A 16,545-nucleotide genomic window follows, 5' to 3' on the forward strand; every position below is an offset into this window, starting at 1 on the left:
GCCTTGGAGGGATGGGCGACCGGGCGGGTGGCGCGAAGGAGAGGCGGCGTTATTGCAATGAGGTGAGAAAGAAGCGAAGCAGGTGATGTCTGTGATGGGGAGAGTGAGCTGGGTAGGATTTGCACGAAGCGGTTGTTGGGAAGCCGGGAGGCTGTGGAGGATGCGGAGGGAAGGTGCACTGAGCAGGGGGTTGGACTCGATGGCCTCACAGGCCCCTTCCAACTCTACTATTCTAGGATTCTGTGATTAGAAGGAATTGCGCAGAGGGGGTGAAGCCCCCCCCCCGGTCATCCCCCTCTCCCATGGGTGGGGCAGGCAGGACAGGCAGCCCACCCCACCCGCTGCCTCCTTTCCCCTAGGGGCAGCCTTGCCTGGCCCCCAGATGTGTTGGGACTACAACTCCCAACAGCCCGCAGCGAGGCATCAGGCTGGGCTAGGCTGCCGTGGAGGCTGCTCCTCTTCCTTCCTTCCTTGCTCCCATGGGGACTGCCACCCTAGGGCATCCCTGGTTGTCGTGGAGAGCCACTTGCACACTTTTGTCCCCCCCCCCCCATGGCGCTGAGGGCTTGCTTTGTGCGGTAGATGGAGTGGCAGATGTGGGATGTGTTTTCTCTGGGCCTGCCGGCACTCCACTGTTAAGTGGGAGTTTATGGGGCAGAAACGATCCCTGCAGCTCTCGGGGGCTGGGCTGGGGGCACAGGGGGTGCCCCAAATCACCCACCCCCACCCCAAGTATTCCCTGTTCTCCTGCAGCCTCAAAGGACAGGAAAGGGGGGCAGGAAACACCCCTCCCTGCCGTAGCCCAAGACCGGTTAGCTCTCAGTCTGTCTTCCAAAACTCTTTGGGGTGGGGGAGGGGGAGATCACAGCCCCTCTAGGAAGTGGAGAGGGCTGCTTCCGCTGCTACGCCTCCAGGGTTCAGTGGGGCAGGCCAGGAGGATGCCTGTGCGTCCTTCATTGTGTGGGGTGGAGAGAGGAGGGTCTTCCATCCCTATGGTTTGGGGCAAGATCTTCACCATCCCTCAAAAACACCCTCCCTGTGACCCTGCCAGAGGGGTTGATGGACTGGGCTGAATTCATGCCAAAGCCCCCACCCCACCCCAGACTCCCCTTTCTTTAGCCACGCTCACTTCAGCAGGGCCTGCCTGCCCCCCCCCATGGGGCACCTGCTGTCACCCCCCCCACCCCCGTGATGAGCGTTTCTGAGAGAGCCACAGCCATTGCAGTCAGCCGTACCCCTTCCGAATCTTGCTTTTTGAGGTGTCTCCCAGGTTTTTATTCCCCCCCTTGTGCTTGTGGGAGCCTTTCCATGGGAGGCTTGTGGGAAATACTTCTGGGGCAGGGCTGGGGTGGGGTGGGCGCCCGTGGCTGAGCTTGTCTCCTGCGCCACCCCTGGCCGAAGAATCTCTACCATAATCCTGTTCAATAAAGGTGGCAAGACCGCCAGAGTTCTCCGCTGGGTCCTCTTTCTTCACGGCACACGCGGGGGGGGGGGGCAGAGGGCTGACCAGGGAGCCGGGGGGGGGGGTTGCAGACAAGGCTGCCTTCAGCACCGTGGAGCTGCCTTGGGCCTGCGTGCGAGGAAGGCCCCCGGCCTGGCCTTCTCCGTGACGCAAACGGCTGTTTCTCTTGGCCCCCGCTGTGTGTTTTTTGTTCCTGGTGCCCCGCGGCTGCTGCTTCTGCTCCAGCCCCACGGCGGAGGGACGCGGCTGGGACGAGACAGAGGTGCTGACCTCCACTGCTGTGGTTTTACTGGTTGGCTTTTATTTCGATTTGATGAGAAGCTCTCCAGGCTGGAAAGGGGTGGAGTGGAGATCCTGGGGGCCCAGGCGTGGGGCAGCTTGAAACCCACCCCTCCTCTACGCTGCTGGCCCCCAGACCCAGCTAGGGGCGGAGGGAGCGCAAGAAGTGGCTGCTGCTGGAAATGCGCCACACCACCACGTCCACGGCAAGAGGCCGGCCTCCCTGGGTGCTGGGGAGATGAGCAGGTGGGGCACGCTCCCTCGCCCCTCCTGGCAGCCATGGCACCATGGGGGGTGCCCCCTCCCGCTGGCCTTGATTTGTCTCTGCATGTCCCGGATCCTTCAGAGAGGTGAGGGATGAGCTCCGCTCCGCAGGAACACCATCGTGAGCAGGCCTGCAAGACACCGGAAGAAGACGCGAAACCATCAACTCCTCCCTAGACCCAAGAGAGAAGGCGGAAGGGGACACGCCTGCCTCCCACGTGCAGTGAGCCCCTTCCTCTTGGACGATCAGCCTCTCGCCCAGCGCTTGGAGGGCTGGGGCGAGGGATGAAAGCGCTGGGCTCCTCTGTGCAGGCCTTTCCCATCCTGGCCATGGCCTGCTTTTCCCAGTCCTATTCCACGGAAGAGTCCTTACCGAGGACGTAAGCGGCCACCAGCTTCTGGGGGAGGGTGATGCGGAAGGCAGAAGGCAGCAGCGGGCTGGGCTGGCCCTGCAGCGGCAACATGAGTAGACCCAAGCAGACGGCAGCCACCGCTAGGTAGAGGATGAAGAGCCGTGGAGGGATCGATGGAGCCCCGCGGCCTGAAGAGCGAGAGGAGAGAGGCAAGACGGGTCCCTCTGCCAGGGCAAAGGGGCGGCAGCGGCTACTCAGGCCGGAGCCTGGCGTGGGCAAGCCGTGGCAGATCTGGGCTGTAACAGAGGGGAAACCAAGGGAGGCACAGCTCCAGAATGTCACAAGACAATTTAACGAAAGCTCTGTGCTGACTGAAGAGCTTTCATTAACACTCGGGGGGAGAGGTTACAAGCTGAAGTTCTGCAGACAGAAGCAAGCCACACAGAGTTCAAGGGCGCTTACTCCCAGGTAACTGGGCGCAGGATTGCAGCCCTGTCCCACAAACCCTGTGATGAGATTCCATCAGTGGTTATGTTTGGGATGTCTGCCGTGATGGAGCCTTCGACGTCAGGGCCGGTTCCTGTGAGTCCTGGGGTTGGGGGGGGGGGGCAGAGGGACTCTCCGTGGGGCAATCAGGGAGGTGCCCTGCACTGCGAGAGGGGCCGATAGAGCCCTGATGCCTAGAGCAGCCAGGAAGGGTTTTTTCCATTTCCGTAGCATAGGTGGTGGGGGTGGTGCCCCAAATAGAGGAGCAGGGAGAGTTGTACCCCAGCGCCTTACTGCTATGGTGGGTGGATCGTGCTCTTGTGGGCGCAGTTGCCCAATGGGACCTTGGGACAGCTTTGACTTGAGCCAGGTGGAGGGATGTGCTCTGCAGGCAGCGGGGGGGGGGGGCTCCCTCCCACGCAACGTGTCATGCTGCTTATGCCCAAGGAGGGGGGCGCGGGGAGGTTACAGAAGGAGAAGTTCACCACCACGATCCTCGGTATCTTTTTCCTTACACCACGGTGGCAGTGGACCATTCCTGCTGGGCAGCCCACGGCCTCCCTCCCTCCATGCCACAGGTGGGCAACTTGTGGTTCTCTGGATGTTTGGGCTTGTGGCTCCTATCCTCCATCATTGGCTACATCTGATAGGCCCAAACATCTGGAGGGCCGTCCTCTGTGGCATGCTTAAATTCTATGCCTATACATGCCGGCTATTACACCTATATTATCAACACAAAATGAAGAACTTGTTCAGCGTTAGCGACTGATGGGATATTCTTCTGACGTGTACTCATGGGTCCCACTTCAAAATGTTTTGAGAAGCTGATGCAATTTGAAAATGGCTGTGGCAAAGCTTTGCTTGTGGAAGGTCCCAGGTTCAATCTGTGGGTGAGAAAGATTCCCCATGCCCTCGCCAAAACCCTGAGCAGCAGTCAGTGCAGCCTACTGTGGAAATCCCTGGAATCCCTCGCAGCGGCTTCCCCAGCAGAGGAGAGAAGCGCTTTGGAAGCACAGACCCGCAGTGCGGGGAAGGCGGAGAGCAGGGGGAGGCAGGCAGGCAGGCAGCTCCTGAAAGGGGCCCTGCGAGGATTTAATTCTGTATGGACCTCGTTTGCATGTCACCCAGGGAATTGTAGAAGTTACCCAGAAAAAGCACCGTCCAGCAACAGCAAAACATCAGCAGAGCAGACCTAAACATTGATGACCCCGCCGGGACCTTAAAATGCCCGGAGGAAACGCTAGCACGGAAAAGAAGAGGCCACCCCAAGTGGGAGCAGGGCCACAGCGCCCCGCCCAATGGGCCCAGGAGGAGGACGCGGCTGAGGGCCCTGAACGGTGCTGCTATGGGCCCAGCAGGGCCACCCGTGAGGCCTCCCCGTCCCCGGTGTTGGGGGCGATACTGGCCAGCAAACCCCACGGGCTGGTTGGGCAAGAGACTGCTTCTAATATGCGGAGGGGCGGGGGGCGCGTCCTGCCCCAGCTGCCCCGGGGATCCCCTGCTGCCCCTCCTGCCCCAGCTGCCCCGGGGTCCCCCGCTTCCCCTCCCGCCCCAGCTGCCCCGGGGGTCCCCTGCTTCCCCTCCTGCCACGCTTCGCACCCAGCCGACTCACCTGGGGGCAGCGGAACAAGGCGCGCCTGATGCTGAGCGACGGCCCGCGGCGGCAGCTGCCCTCCCTGCGCAGGGCCAGGCCGGGCGCTTCCTCGGAGCAGGGCCACGGGTCTCCTCGCTGGTAAACGGCCCTGCGCCAGTGGAGGCAGGAAAGGGGGCGGGTGGGCGCGGGCTGGGCCAGGGGTCTGCCCCGCCCGCGCCCCTCCCGGCCGGAAGGCAGCCCACGCCCCGAGCGGAGGGCGGGGCAGCCGCTACCCCGGGGCGAGGGGGCGGGGAGGCCAAGGCAGACCTCCGCCCCCAGGTCCTGGCACAGGGCGCCGCCAGGTGCTTCGGACTACAACCCCCATCGCCCCCAGCCGGCGTGGCCAATGGTCAAGGGTGCGCGAGCGGTGGAGGGCGCACCAGGCGGCCTCCCCCTGCTGTTCTCCTCGGGTGAAGGGGCAGAGGCATGTGGAGGGGGGGAGGCAGCACCGCAGCCTTCCCCAGCCTCCAGATGTGCGCGCGGGGGATGCTGGGAGTCGCAGTCCAGGCTGGGGGCCGCTGGCTGCGTGCGTCGCCTCCCCGCATCGCTCTCAGCCTGGGCTGGGAGGCCTGAGCTAGGAGGCGCCACTCTGCAGCCCCCCACCCCACCCCACTCACCCACCCCCCGGGGCCTGATGCCTCCGCCGAGGGGGAGGCACCGCGACCCCCCCAAGCCACGCCTGCCTGCCTGCCGCCCCCTCCTCACCAGCTGCGTCCTCGCCCCGCCCTACTGGCCCAACACCTCCGTTCCCGGCTCCGCGATTGGCCAAGTGGGACAGGCGTCTCGGCAAAGTCCCACCCCCCGTCTTCATTGATCGCCCCGTTCTGCACTAGGCCGCGCCCCCCGCCAGGCGAGACCTGGTTGGTCAGAGCCCCTGGCCGCGTCACGCCCTGGGAGGGGCTTCCCCGTTCCGCCACGCCCACCGCGCTCCTCGGAGTTGGGGGGGGGGGCGTTCCGGCGCTCATTCATCAAGAGCGCATCCAGGACGGGGGAGGGAGGGGAGGAAGGGACAGAGCGGGGAGGGCCTCCCTCCCTATCCGGACTACAACTCCCAGCATCCCCAGCCGGCAAGGCTTCGTGGGAGTTGTAGTCCCACCCTTCCGAAGGGCGCTGCGGTGGAGGCACGAGGGCCCGATCCCTCCAGCGGCCGAGAGGGGGGGAGCCCCCTTTGCTCCCCCCCCCGGAAGAAGGGCTCGATCCCGCGGAGGCCAAGAAGCGGCCCCAGGATCGAGCCGGTAGCGGAGGCCCAAAGCACTCTGCACATGCTTGGACGCGCTCTGTCCCGCCCCGTCTACCTTCCTCTGCGCGCAGCCGGGCGCTCCGGCTCTCGCTGCCGAGCCGTCCATGGGCCGCGGCGGGGCCCTCGCTGGCAGCCAGCCTGCCTGCCTGCCCGGCCCGGCCCGGCCCGGCCCGGCCCCCTTGGCGGCCACGTCCCCTCCCTGCGCCCGCCCCCCGCCATCCTGCCGCTCTTAAGGGCGCGGAGCGGAGCAGCAGCGCCCAGTCCGCCGTCCGTCCCGTCCAGGCTCCCTCAGCCCCAGCCAGCTCAGGGAAGCGCCCAGATGGAGCCCGCTCTCGTGCCGCTGCTGCTGCTCTCGCTGCTGCTGCAACTCGGTGGAGCCCAGAGCCCCTCGGCCGCCCCCGCCACCAACCACACCAGGTGAGCCCCGCGCCCCGGCTGCCTCGCCAACCCGTCGCCCCCACGTTCTGGCGGCCGCCGCCCCCCCCCCCCCGCCAGCGCTGCCCTCTGTCTCCCCAAACCTGCCGTCTCCTCTGCCCTCCTCCCGTCCCCCCCATGCCTCACGGGGCTGTTCCGCTGGCTGCTCCCCAGTGGTGCCCCCCTCGGCCACGGATTGCCCCTGGCACACGCCGCCCCCTCGTCACACTTCACAGCTCTGCTGCCCTCGGCCGACGGCCCCACGGGGTGGGGTGGGGGGCTGCGGACATAGCTGCCTCGTGTTGCTCCTGGCAGAAGGTGCGCGGGGGGCGACTTCTGCTGCTCCAGCCTTGGCCCGCCACCGCGCACTCCTCACGCACATCTGGAAGGATTTAGGCAGAGGCGGCTGCTCTGGCTGCCAGGAGCCGGGATGAGCCAAGCGGATTCCCAGAATTCTTGGACGGGGTGTCAAGAGAGCTACTGGGAGCAGGGCGCGAGGGGGGGGGGGGCAAGCAGGAAGCTCTCAATCAGGGACTGGGGCGGGGGTGGGGGCTCACGCTGTCCTGGTTTTCAGCGGCTGCTTCTCAACCTTGAAGAGACATCAGAAGCGGCATTCAAGGGATGGAGCCCCATCCATCTCTCCCAGTGTTGCCTGGGAGGCTTTCCTAGCCTGACCTGGAGGTGCTGTCAGAGGCTGAACTCCACCCCACCCCGGGCCTCCTGCATGTAAAACAGGAGCCACGCCCCGGGACAGGCTGATACTGGACCATCTAAGACCTTCAGAAAAGTTGTGCTGGATCAAACCCAAGGGGGCCTCTGGAGCCCAGCATCTTATCCATGCTGTGGCCAGCCAGATGCCCTGTGGGGAAAAGCCCATGAGGAGAGTATGAGCACAGTTGCTCCCTCCAGCCAGGAACGATGGGAGTTGCAATCTAACACATCTGGAGGGCACCGGGTTGGGGAAAGGAAGTTGTACAGCCATCATGACTAGTAGCTGTTCATAGCCTTCTTCAGGCAGTGCCAGATTTAGGAAAATCTGTTCACACGTACAGCACAGTTGCCTTTTATAGAGAAAGTGTGGCAACACAGCATTTAGTATTGGAGGCAATAAGTGCAGTCTAGAACCAGCTCCGAAGAAGTTCAAAACCACTTACTTTATTAGTGCTTTTACACACATCTTGAGAGAAGGCTATTTAACACAGTTTAACTACCAGCGCCACCTAACGCTGGGCGGTGTCCTGGGGGTACCCTTCCATTGACCCCTTCTGTTACAATGTAGCACACTTTTCCTCTCCTTATTTTCACAGTCTGGGGCCTCTGAATCTTGACTTGGCCTCAGCGGGTCTTAATCCAGCCTGGTCCCCAGGTATCCCTCAGCCCAGGACCCTCTGTCTGAGCTCCCCGTGACGGTCGTTTGCTCAGCTCTCGGCGTCTCCATGGAGCAAAGCATCCTCTCCGCCGCTTCATAGAATCAAAGAATAGCAGAGTTGGAAGGGGCCTACAAGGTCATCGAGTCCAACCCCCTGCTCAATGCAGGAATCCACCCTAAAGCATCCCAGACAGATGCTTGTCCAGCTGCCTATTGAAGGCCTCTAGTGTGGGAGAGCCCACCACCTCCCTAGGTCACTGGTTCCATTGTCGTACTGCTCTAACAGTCAGGAAGTTTTTCCTGATATCCAGCTGGAATCTGGCTTCCTTTAACTTGAGCCCATTATTCTGTGTCCTGCACTCTGGGAGGATCGAGAAGAGATCCTGGCCCTCCTCTGTGTGACAACCCTTCAAGTATTTGAAGAGTGCTCTCATGTCTGCCCTCTGCTCCTCCAGTTCCTTTCCTCTTCGGGGGAAGTTTTGGGGTTCTCCTCTTGACCCCCCAGAGGCTTGGCGACATCTGAGGAGTCCCCCGGTGGCTTTTACCTCTCTGTGTTGCTCTCCCTCCTCAGGCCTGTCTTCCTATGCGGGGGCGACTACACAGGAGACACGGGCTACATCGCCAGCGAGGGTTTCCCCAGCAACTACCCGCCCAGCAAGACCTGCACCTGGACCATCACGGTAACGGCCCCCTTTCCACAGGGCTCACGAGAGGGGCCGGGGTTTCGGCCTCCTGCCCCAAGATACATTTATTTCGGGCCTTCCTCCCTGGAAGGATTTCAGGGCAGTGTACATAAAACAACGCCCCGCCCAAAGCAATACAAGATAAGCACAGTAAAAGCAACCTAAAACTTCGCCATGAAGAACTGGAGAGGCATAAAACTATTTCAAGCAGCTAAGAAGATGCGAACTTAAATATAAAAATAGTATGGTTTTGGAAGTTTGTTTTAAAATTCCAGTGGAGATCAAATGGAGTCCAGCATTGCCACCAGGCCAATCTCCCAGGAGTTGCGGGGGACGGGGGACGGGACGGGAGAGAGCATCTTCCAGTTCAGGCGCCACCGCAGAGTAGGCCTCTCCTTTGCAGATCACAGAATCATAGAATAGCAGGGTTGGAAGGGGCCTACAAGGCCATCGAGTCCAACCCTCTGCTCAATGCAGGAATTGTGGAGGAATCTGAAAGGAAGGTTGCCTTAGTTCACTGAGTGGCGGTCAAAGACTCTCAAGACACCATTTCTCTCTTCTTGGAAAAGTTTTATGACGAGCAGCCTGCAGTGCTGCAAGGTGGCAAACCGTGGAGGCTCTGAAGGACTGCCCACTAGTTGCAGGCAAAGCTCAGATACTTATAGGGTCACATCCTCAGAAGCAACAACAGAACTCCCTCATATAATAAACCAATCATAATACAGTTTTGCAATACAGTAACTAATGATAGACAAGGCATTTATGCATGTGCAGAGTGCAGATAATTCTAAGACTAGAAAAACAACACATAGATGGGTATTGCAATCCTGGAACATCTGTTCCTTTGTGGTCACTACTCTTTCTGTCCTCGCTGGGAGGCTCACACTCCGACTAATGTGTCAACACTTCTTGTTGGTTGAGCAAGTGTTGCTCAATATATTTTCAGCTACAGTTTGGGTCAAATTGCTATAGAACAATTTCTAATAGAAAGGGCTTACATCAAAACAGGGTGGGCACAGATAAAACAGCCCATTCACACATTTCCTCGACAGAATCCACCCTAAAGATGTGGAATGGAGGGTGGCAGTGATCAGGGTTCTGGGTTGTTGTCTTTTAAAAGTAAAATGGGAGCAGAGATGAGTCCGGGGGAGCAAGGGGGGAGCAGGGGAGCCCCCTGGCCATGCCTGGGACTCAGGGCCGGCCTCCGTTCCTTGGGGGCCTTTGTCTGATGCTGTCCCCGTGTCTCTCGAGCCCCTCACCCAGGCTGCGTTCCACGCTCTCCCACCTGCCCGTCCCCCGTGCCTCTGACTGCCTCTTCCCTCCGTCCGCCAGGTGCCAGAAGGCCAGGTGGTCATGTTGTCCTTCCGGGTTTTTGACCTGGAGCCAGATCCCGTTTGCCGCTACGACCACCTGGACGTGTACAACGGGCACGCGGCCATGGAGTCCCAGCGCCTGGGCCGCTTCTGCGGCACCTTCCGCCCCGGCGCCATCCTCTCCACCAGCAACCGGATGATGCTGCGGCTGGTGTCGGACGAGGGCACCGGCGGGCGGGGCTTCCTCGTCTGGTTCAGCGGCGGCCTCCCCCACGTCGACGGTAAGGGACCCGGCTCGCCTCCGGAGGCCTCTGGCCCGGGTAGCGGCGCGCCCTCTGGACCGGCGTCTTGCCCACAGTTCTGGCAAATTACCCGCGACTGTCTGCCAAGTACAGAGGGGACGCTTGGGGGGGGGGGGGATGGTGGGTGTTCACGACTGGGTCAGTTTGCCTGGGGGGATTTCGGGGCTGGAACATGTGGAGCCTGAGTGGGTGGTGTGGGCGTCTCCTGACACCCTCCGCCCCCAGGCCCCGAATAAAAAGACTGTGGTGGAGGAAGCAGAGAGAGGTGGCGGAGTCCCACGTCAGGCCTTGAGTGGCGGGGCGGGGGCCTGGGGGCCCGAGGGGCCTGCAACCCCCGGTTCCTCCCAGCCCAAGGAACAGTGGAGCTCCGTTCTTCAGAGGGGGGGGCTGTTTCCCCTTCCCCACCTTTCTCTTCCTTGGCCTTATAAATCCCATGATGAGAACGGTCGCTGTTTCTATGTGTATATGCAGAGCGTTTGTGTAAAATCTCTGTCTTTCAGCCCCACTTTGTAGGGAAGTGTGTGAAGCGTTGTGGGGGGCGGGAAGCATCCTTTCATTAACTAGGTGCTGTGTTCTGCCCCCCCCCACTAATGCCAAGAGCAAGAGGGAGAGGGTGTTTGTGTGCAAGCAGACACCCTTTCCCTCCTCACCTCACGCCTCCTCCACTGGCCCCAATCCCAACTACAGGACCTTTTTCTAGGCCGCCCAAAGGGACGGCGAAAATGGGATGCCAATCATATAGACTCCTGGGGGTTCTGGGAGCCAAGGGAGTATTGGGATGGTGAGTATCAGGCCCGGGGGTCCCCCCCTCCCCAGCTGTCTCAGCTGCAGCTACGGTGCCTCCCGGGGGTGTCTAAAGGGGGGCCCACGACTTGTCTTCTTTGGAAGGGGGGCTGGGGCTAGAACCGGGGGGGGGGGAACCTCTGTGCTCAGGAGGGGCTGTAAGGCAGGGCTGAAAAGGGGATGGGAAGGGGCTGCCCATCCATATTGCCCACCCCCCCACCCCAGCCTTTTCTTTCCAAGCCTGCCTTTCTCTCCCTCCCCCCTCCCCTCCCCCCCACAAATCTGGACAGTGTGTGGCTTTTTGTTTCCGCTCCATTCCTGGCTCTTCCGCAACCGGTCATTAGCCAGAGTTCTGCGGTCTCCGAAATTGCTGTTTTGCTGTTCTGCTCCCCTTGGGGGGGCCTCCCTCCCTCTCTCTGCCCAGCCGCTCCTCCACACCCCTCTGGCTGTTTGCAGAGCAAACAAGGGCTTAGACCATCGGACGCCATTGCCCCCCCCCCCACTGCTGCAGCCTCCCTCCAGCTGTGCCCTTGGGACGCCGCTCCTGGTAGCCCAGAGGCTGGCTGAGCACGGGGCGGGCCCGGGCCCGGCAGCCTTTGTTAGGGGGCGCTGGACTTGGGCTCTCCGCCCCATGGGATGAGAGGCTGGCGTGCAAGAAGGCACAGGAGCGAAAGCAGCTTACCTGCGACCAGGTGTGCCTGGGGGCGTGCCGAGGGCACGTGGCAGCAATGGTGGTGGACTGGTGCGCGTGGCTAGTGAGGGTTTCTGCCCTGGTTTAGAAGAAGCTGAGATCTGAGCACCTTCTGCATGCAAGTGCTGTGGGTGGGTGGGGGGGCTGCAGCCATGGGGGGCTTGCCTGGGGGTGGGGGAGCAAGGACTCCTGGGCTGCCTCGTGGAGGAGGGGAGTTTGCCTCCACCAATTTCTGCCTGGGGCAGTTGCCCACGGGAAGCCCTTTCCCCACTAGGCCAGGCCTTGAGCACCTGTGCTGCGGGGCAGCATCTTCAGAAGCTTGTGCCGAAGCACAGAGTCCCCTTGCTGCCCCACCCTTGGCCAGAAGGCCCGGGGGTGGGGGGTGGGGGGGGAGAAAGAGGCACCGTGTGGCTTCCAACCCAGACCTGCCTCCTGCCCTGAGTGTCTGGGCCTGCTGCTCTGGGCTCTGAGATGCCTCTCCCTTTGCCGCTGCTGCTTCTCTTGCGGGGAGTGGGTCCTCTCTCCCTGGCCTGGTGGCCTCTCTGAGCCCCGCGGCCGTGTCCTCTCCTTTGCAGACCACCAGTTCTGTGGGGGGAAACTCGAGAAGCCGCAGGGCACCCTCAAGACCCCCAACTGGCCCGAGAGGGACTACCCGCCAGGCATCAGCTGCTCCTGGCATATCATTGCCCCGAGGGACAAGGTATGGTTGCCGGGGGTGTGTGGATGAGGGGCAGGGGGAGAGCCTGGTTCCCAGCACCCGTCCTGACTCCCAAGCCGGCCTCCGCACCTGGCTGGCCATCCCCCATCCTGTTCCAGGCGGTTCCCTTCCTGCTTTTGAATGGGGCGAGGGGCGCCCTCCGTTCTCTTCCCTGAGTCTGGTGGGTAAGCCAGGCCCGGCGGAGCAGGGGCGGGCGTGAGCGTGACCCCCCCTTCCTGCTGGCCCAGGTGATTGCGCTGACCTTCGGGAAGTTTGACGTGGAGCCGGACACGTACTGCCGCTACGACTACGTGGCCGTCTTCAACGGGGGCGACCGGGACGACTCCAGGCGCGTCGGCAAGTTCTGCGGGGACAAATCGCCCAGGTAGGGCCGCACTTTCGCCAGGCGCTCCAGGGCCGGGCCTCCATTCTGCCGGTTCTGAGAAGACCCGGGCAGTTAGGCTGAGAGCGGCTCCCTCTCTGATGCGGAACTTTCCCCATCTCTGCCCACCGTCGAATTTCAGCCCAGAAAATCGGGGCACGTTAATTTCCAGCTGAATTTCCACTTGTCAGCTAAAATAAAAAACATTAAGCTCTGGAGTCGCTTAGCTCATCTGCACTACGAACACGTGGAGCGGGTGAGGTTTTGCAAGGAGCTCTGTTAACAAAACAGCTGAGATTTTGCAAAGCTTCTTGCCATTTATTATTTCACACAAATAAGACCCTCTTTTTGACCAGGGCTCCTCAGGGGAAGCCCTTAGGAGTTAATGTGTGTATTCCATGCCCAGAGCTCATCAGGAAGAAGCTACAGTGCTCAAACCAGTTTAGATGTGCAACATGGGGGGGGGGTCCTCGGGGGAGAGCGCTCAGCTCCTCTCATTCCTCCCCTTCTTGCCCCCCCACCAGCCTGGTCTACTCAGATGGGAATGAGCTGCTGGTCCAGTTTGTCTCGGATCTCAGTGTGACGGCAGACGGCTTCTCGGCCTCTTACGTGGTGAAGGACCGCAACGAACTGGTGGATCAAGGCAGCCCCCAGCCCACCGGGCCCATCTTCCCCGGCTCCAGGCCTGCGACGCCAGGCAAAAAACCGGCTGTGCCAAAGCCCCGGCCTGCTGGCAAACCGGCCGGCCCCGCCAAGCCCGCCCGAGGGCCCAAGCCAACCCCCAAGCCTCAGCCCAGTGCTGAAAGACCCACAGCCAGCAGCACAGGCAAGAGGGTCCGGTGGAAGAGGTTGTGGGGGGGGGAGATGTGGGGGGGCAGTCGAGGCTTCCCTTTGGCCACCAGGCCCTCTGTCCTGGGAGGTGTCCTGAATGCCAGAGGGACTGAGGGGTGCCTTACAGGTAAAGAGTGCTCCTAAGCATGTGTAAAGTGCTGTTCCCTGGGATTTGGAGGCAAAGCCTTCCCAGCCCCCCTCATACTAGCAATCTGGTGTTGCGGGGGGGGGGCAACCGTGCCTTTTGCCCTGACCTCCCACCTCCCGGCCTTTCTTCTCCCCCAGGTGAGGCCCCGGTGTGCCCACAGCGCTGTCGCCGGACGGGGACGCTCCAGAGCAATTTCTGCAGCAGTGATTTTGGTGAGCCTCCCAGGAGACGTCCTGCAAGGGAGGGAGGAGGGGGAACGGAGTTGTGGCTCAAGCCCCGTGATCCCTGCGTGGAGCGCAGTTCTGGGAGCCAAACTGGGCCTTAGGAAGCTGGGCCCAGTGGGGGGCGGGGGACAGGGGGCGGGCCCAGAATGTCACTGGGGTGCGTCCCCCCTTCTGCCTGAAAAGCAGACCCCCCCTCCCCGCATCCTCTCACCCTCCCTCCCACGCCCCATTTGCAGTGATCACGGGCACGGTGAAAACAGTCGTGCGAGGGGCCGGGAACAGGGTCACCGCCACAGTGACGCTCATGAACACGTACAAGGCCGGCGCCCTGGACCTCCCGGCAGCAGGGAGTGGGGCCACGCTCCGCCTGGACGTGCTGTGCAGGCAGTGCCCCATCGTCAAGAAAGGTGAGCAATGCCGGGGGAGCACTGGGCACACTGGGGGGGGGGCAGAGACATTCTTGTAGGGCACCCTTCCCCAAACTGGTGCCCTCTGGATGCGTTGGACTGCAATTCCCATCATTCCCTGCTGTTGAGGTCTGATGCGCCCAAGACTGCTGAGACCAGGATGGTGGTCTGTTTCCCCCCCCAACCCAAAAGACAGTAGGAGCAGGAATTTCCCAGGGGTGGGGGGTGGACGGCTGTGAGCAAGGAAAGGGCTCTGATCAGGATGGAGGAGCTTAAAACGCTGGCCAGGAAGAGGCACATGGGCCAGAGGGTTGCCCAAATACCAGGGGGGTGGGGTTGATGGGCAGGGCAGGACCTTTTTTGTGGGGGCACCATTGGGGTCAGGTGACAGGTGGCAGAAGTACTGCCCTAGAGTGAGGGGAGGGGGCTCCTGAGCCTGTGCAGAGTCCAAAGGGCCAGGTCAACTTCAGCAGGCCCTTGGGTTGCCAGGGAAGAAAGCATACCTACAGGTGCTGCCTGTAGATGCTGGACTACAACTCCCATAATCCCTGCTGGCTGCATATGATGGGTGTTGTAGTTCATCCTATCTGAGAGCACCCGTTCTCGTTGGCATGGCCACAGACTCCGGCATGTCCAGTGGCGCCTGGGCCAGCCACGGGGGGCATTTCCCCTGTTGCCCCCCACCACATGTAGACCCCCAGGCTCCCCCACTGTGCAGAGAGCCCCGAAACGGCCCCTCCCTCGCGCTCCCCCCCCCCGCCCCTGTGGCTGCCTCTCAACTCCGCCCCCTCCTTGCTTGCCTTGCAGGTGCCAGCTACGTCTTCATGGGCAAGGTGGGGGCGGGCGGCGCAGGGCAGCTGCCCCCCAACAGCTTCGTGGTGCCCTTCCGACCGCAGCAGCACCAGATCCTCACCAACTTCAGCAAACGGCCCTGCACCGCACCGGCTGCCAGGAACAGGACCTGAGCCCGCCTGGGGAGGGGGGGGTTCATGGGGGGGGGTGTTTCCTCCCAGCCCACCTCACCTCTCTGCTCATTTTACGGACAGAAGCCCTCGGCGATGCCTCGTCCAGCCACGGGGGGTGGCGGCACCCACCTGGCACCCACAGGAAGCCCAGCCTGGCTCAGCATAACTGATGACGCGTGGCGGGGGAGGGGGGAGGTTGCCCGTGGGCTCCCGGTGCTCCTGTGTGTGTGACTGTGAGCATTTACACACAAGTCTCTGCATGCTTGTTCACGCCTGCTCAGCTCTCTTAAAGGTATTTTTACACACTCGTGCCTGCCCCTCCTTGGACAGTGGCCCGCTCCTGCTCTGCTCTGCTCTCTGCGCTCGCAGGGAGTGTCGGATCCGCCCTCCGGCGCCTGGTGCCAGGCAGGCCCTGTTGCCCTGTTCCTGCTTTGCCCACCTGCAGAGCACACCCAAGCGCTCCCTGCCAGGTGCTCGTGCAAGGGCACGCCGGCCACGCAGGGCTATTCCGGGCGCCTCCTGCGTTTTGGTGCCCTCCTGCGCCCGGGTTACAAGAGGTGGCCCCGATGCCGGCAGTCCTGCGCTTGGAATAGCCGTTCTCAAGGGAGGCTCCCAGGCTGAAGACAAGTTAAAAGGGCTCCTAGTCCACAGCCTCCGTTGCTGCCATGAAGCAAAGGCCTCTGGCTCTGCTCTGGGGGGGAGGCAGGCTCACCTCTAGCGCGGGAGCCTCTCTCTGTCTGGCGAAGGGGGGGGGGGTGAGCGGCAGCTCTTCTCTGCCAAGCCCAGGGCACACCAGCTCTTCTAGGCTTTGCAGCCTGCCTTCTCCCATGGGCTACGGCACAGGGATAACCATTTCCCCTTCAAAACGGAGCGCTCCCTGCCTCAGCAGGCCCTCGCCCCTCACCTACTTGCTGTGGGACTCGGGCTGGTGCGAGGCAGCCGCGTCTCCTGCAAGCCCACTTGCGCAATTGCTGCAGAGGCGGACTTGCGTCCACGTCGGCAGCGGCTCGGAAGCAGCCTCTCGGCCCTCGTGCGTGCGGAGATCCTTGGCTTGGCTGCGGCTTCTTGTGGGGCCCTCCCCCGGGAGCAGATGCGCCTTCCGTGCCGTTTCCTCCCGAGACAAGGTGAACCGTGAAGCCCCGGGAGGGCGCTTGGCTTGCGCTCGTCCGCGCTCCGCCTGCCGCCTGAGTTCGGGGCCTGGCGCACAGGTCCGCCTCCCCCTCCCTTTGGACACAGCCAGGCCTGGGAAGACGGCTTGGAGGCGCACTGAGCGGCCCGCCCGGCCAGCCGCTCCTCCGCATTTCCAGCAGCAATTCCGGGAGTTTTCTGCTTTCCAGGCGAAAGAGCAGATTGAATTTCCTCCCACGCAGCTCAGAGCCGGCCAAGGGGAGGCCGCGCGGCCTGCCACATCGCTCAGACCGCGGGGGCAACGGGGGAGGGCTCAGCTCCCCTGCGCAGGACCTCCTGCAGAGGCTGGTCCGGGGGGGGGGGGGGACAGCTGGGCTGCTCCAGCCTCACGGCCGGCCTCCCTCCCTCCCTTTCCCATTCCTCGCCAGCTAATCCGTGGCACAGGACACGTTTCCTTCCGCCTCCAGGCTTTGCTGCAAAGGCGTCTGGGC

General features: G+C 62.4%; 3 protein-coding genes across 3 annotated transcripts in view; 1 reads left to right on the forward strand and 2 right to left on the reverse strand.

Annotated features, from left to right (window-relative positions):
• Positions 1-16,545, reverse strand: part of INCA1 (inhibitor of CDK, cyclin A1 interacting protein 1) — a 222,711-nt gene that overhangs the window by 74,606 nt on the left and 131,560 nt on the right. The gene's annotated exons all lie outside the window — the stretch shown is intronic.
• Positions 1,733-5,823, reverse strand: MOSPD3 (motile sperm domain containing 3). The gene is made up of 4 exons (XM_063137238.1): positions 5,773-5,823; positions 4,457-4,706; positions 2,379-2,546; positions 1,733-2,136 (listed from the first exon to the last, which is right to left on the reverse strand). The coding sequence occupies exons 1-4, from the start codon at positions 5,821-5,823 to the stop codon at positions 2,084-2,086; spliced, it is 522 nt and encodes a 173-aa protein (XP_062993308.1). The 3' UTR covers positions 1,733-2,083.
• Positions 6,022-15,232, forward strand: PCOLCE (procollagen C-endopeptidase enhancer). Its single transcript, XM_063137539.1, has 9 exons — positions 6,022-6,134; positions 8,072-8,180; positions 9,516-9,777; positions 11,848-11,972; positions 12,218-12,354; positions 12,876-13,177; positions 13,468-13,542; positions 13,791-13,961; positions 14,769-15,232. The coding sequence occupies exons 1-9, from the start codon at positions 6,037-6,039 to the stop codon at positions 14,924-14,926; spliced, it is 1,437 nt and encodes a 478-aa protein (XP_062993609.1). The 5' UTR covers positions 6,022-6,036; the 3' UTR covers positions 14,927-15,232.

This window comes from Elgaria multicarinata, chromosome 11 (assembly GCF_023053635.1).
Source record: "Elgaria multicarinata webbii isolate HBS135686 ecotype San Diego chromosome 11, rElgMul1.1.pri, whole genome shotgun sequence".
Lineage (NCBI taxonomy): Eukaryota > Metazoa > Chordata > Lepidosauria > Squamata > Anguidae > Elgaria > Elgaria multicarinata.

What these genes read in the sequence shown, in the direction of transcription:
- MOSPD3 (XM_063137238.1), bottom strand. Translation starts at nt 5,823, where the DNA reads ATGGACGGCTCGGCAGCGAGAGCCGGAGCGCCCGGCTGCGCGCAGAGG. An exon ending in CCGGCTGCGCGCAGAGGAAG is followed by an intron (nt 4,707 to 5,772) that starts GTAGACGGGGCG and finishes GCCCCGGGGTAG; the next exon opens with CGGCTGCCCCGCCCTCCGCT. An exon ending in CCTTGTTCCGCTGCCCCCAG is followed by an intron (nt 2,547 to 4,456) that starts GTGAGTCGGCTG and finishes CTCGCTCTTCAG; the next exon opens with GCCGCGGGGCTCCATCGATC.
- PCOLCE (XM_063137539.1), top strand. Translation starts at nt 6,037, where the DNA reads ATGGAGCCCGCTCTCGTGCCGCTGCTGCTGCTCTCGCTGCTGCTGCAA. An exon ending in CCTGCACCTGGACCATCACG is followed by an intron (nt 8,181 to 9,515) that starts GTAACGGCCCCC and finishes TCCGTCCGCCAG; the next exon opens with GTGCCAGAAGGCCAGGTGGT. An exon ending in TGCGGGGACAAATCGCCCAG is followed by an intron (nt 12,355 to 12,875) that starts GTAGGGCCGCAC and finishes CCCCCCCACCAG; the next exon opens with CCTGGTCTACTCAGATGGGA.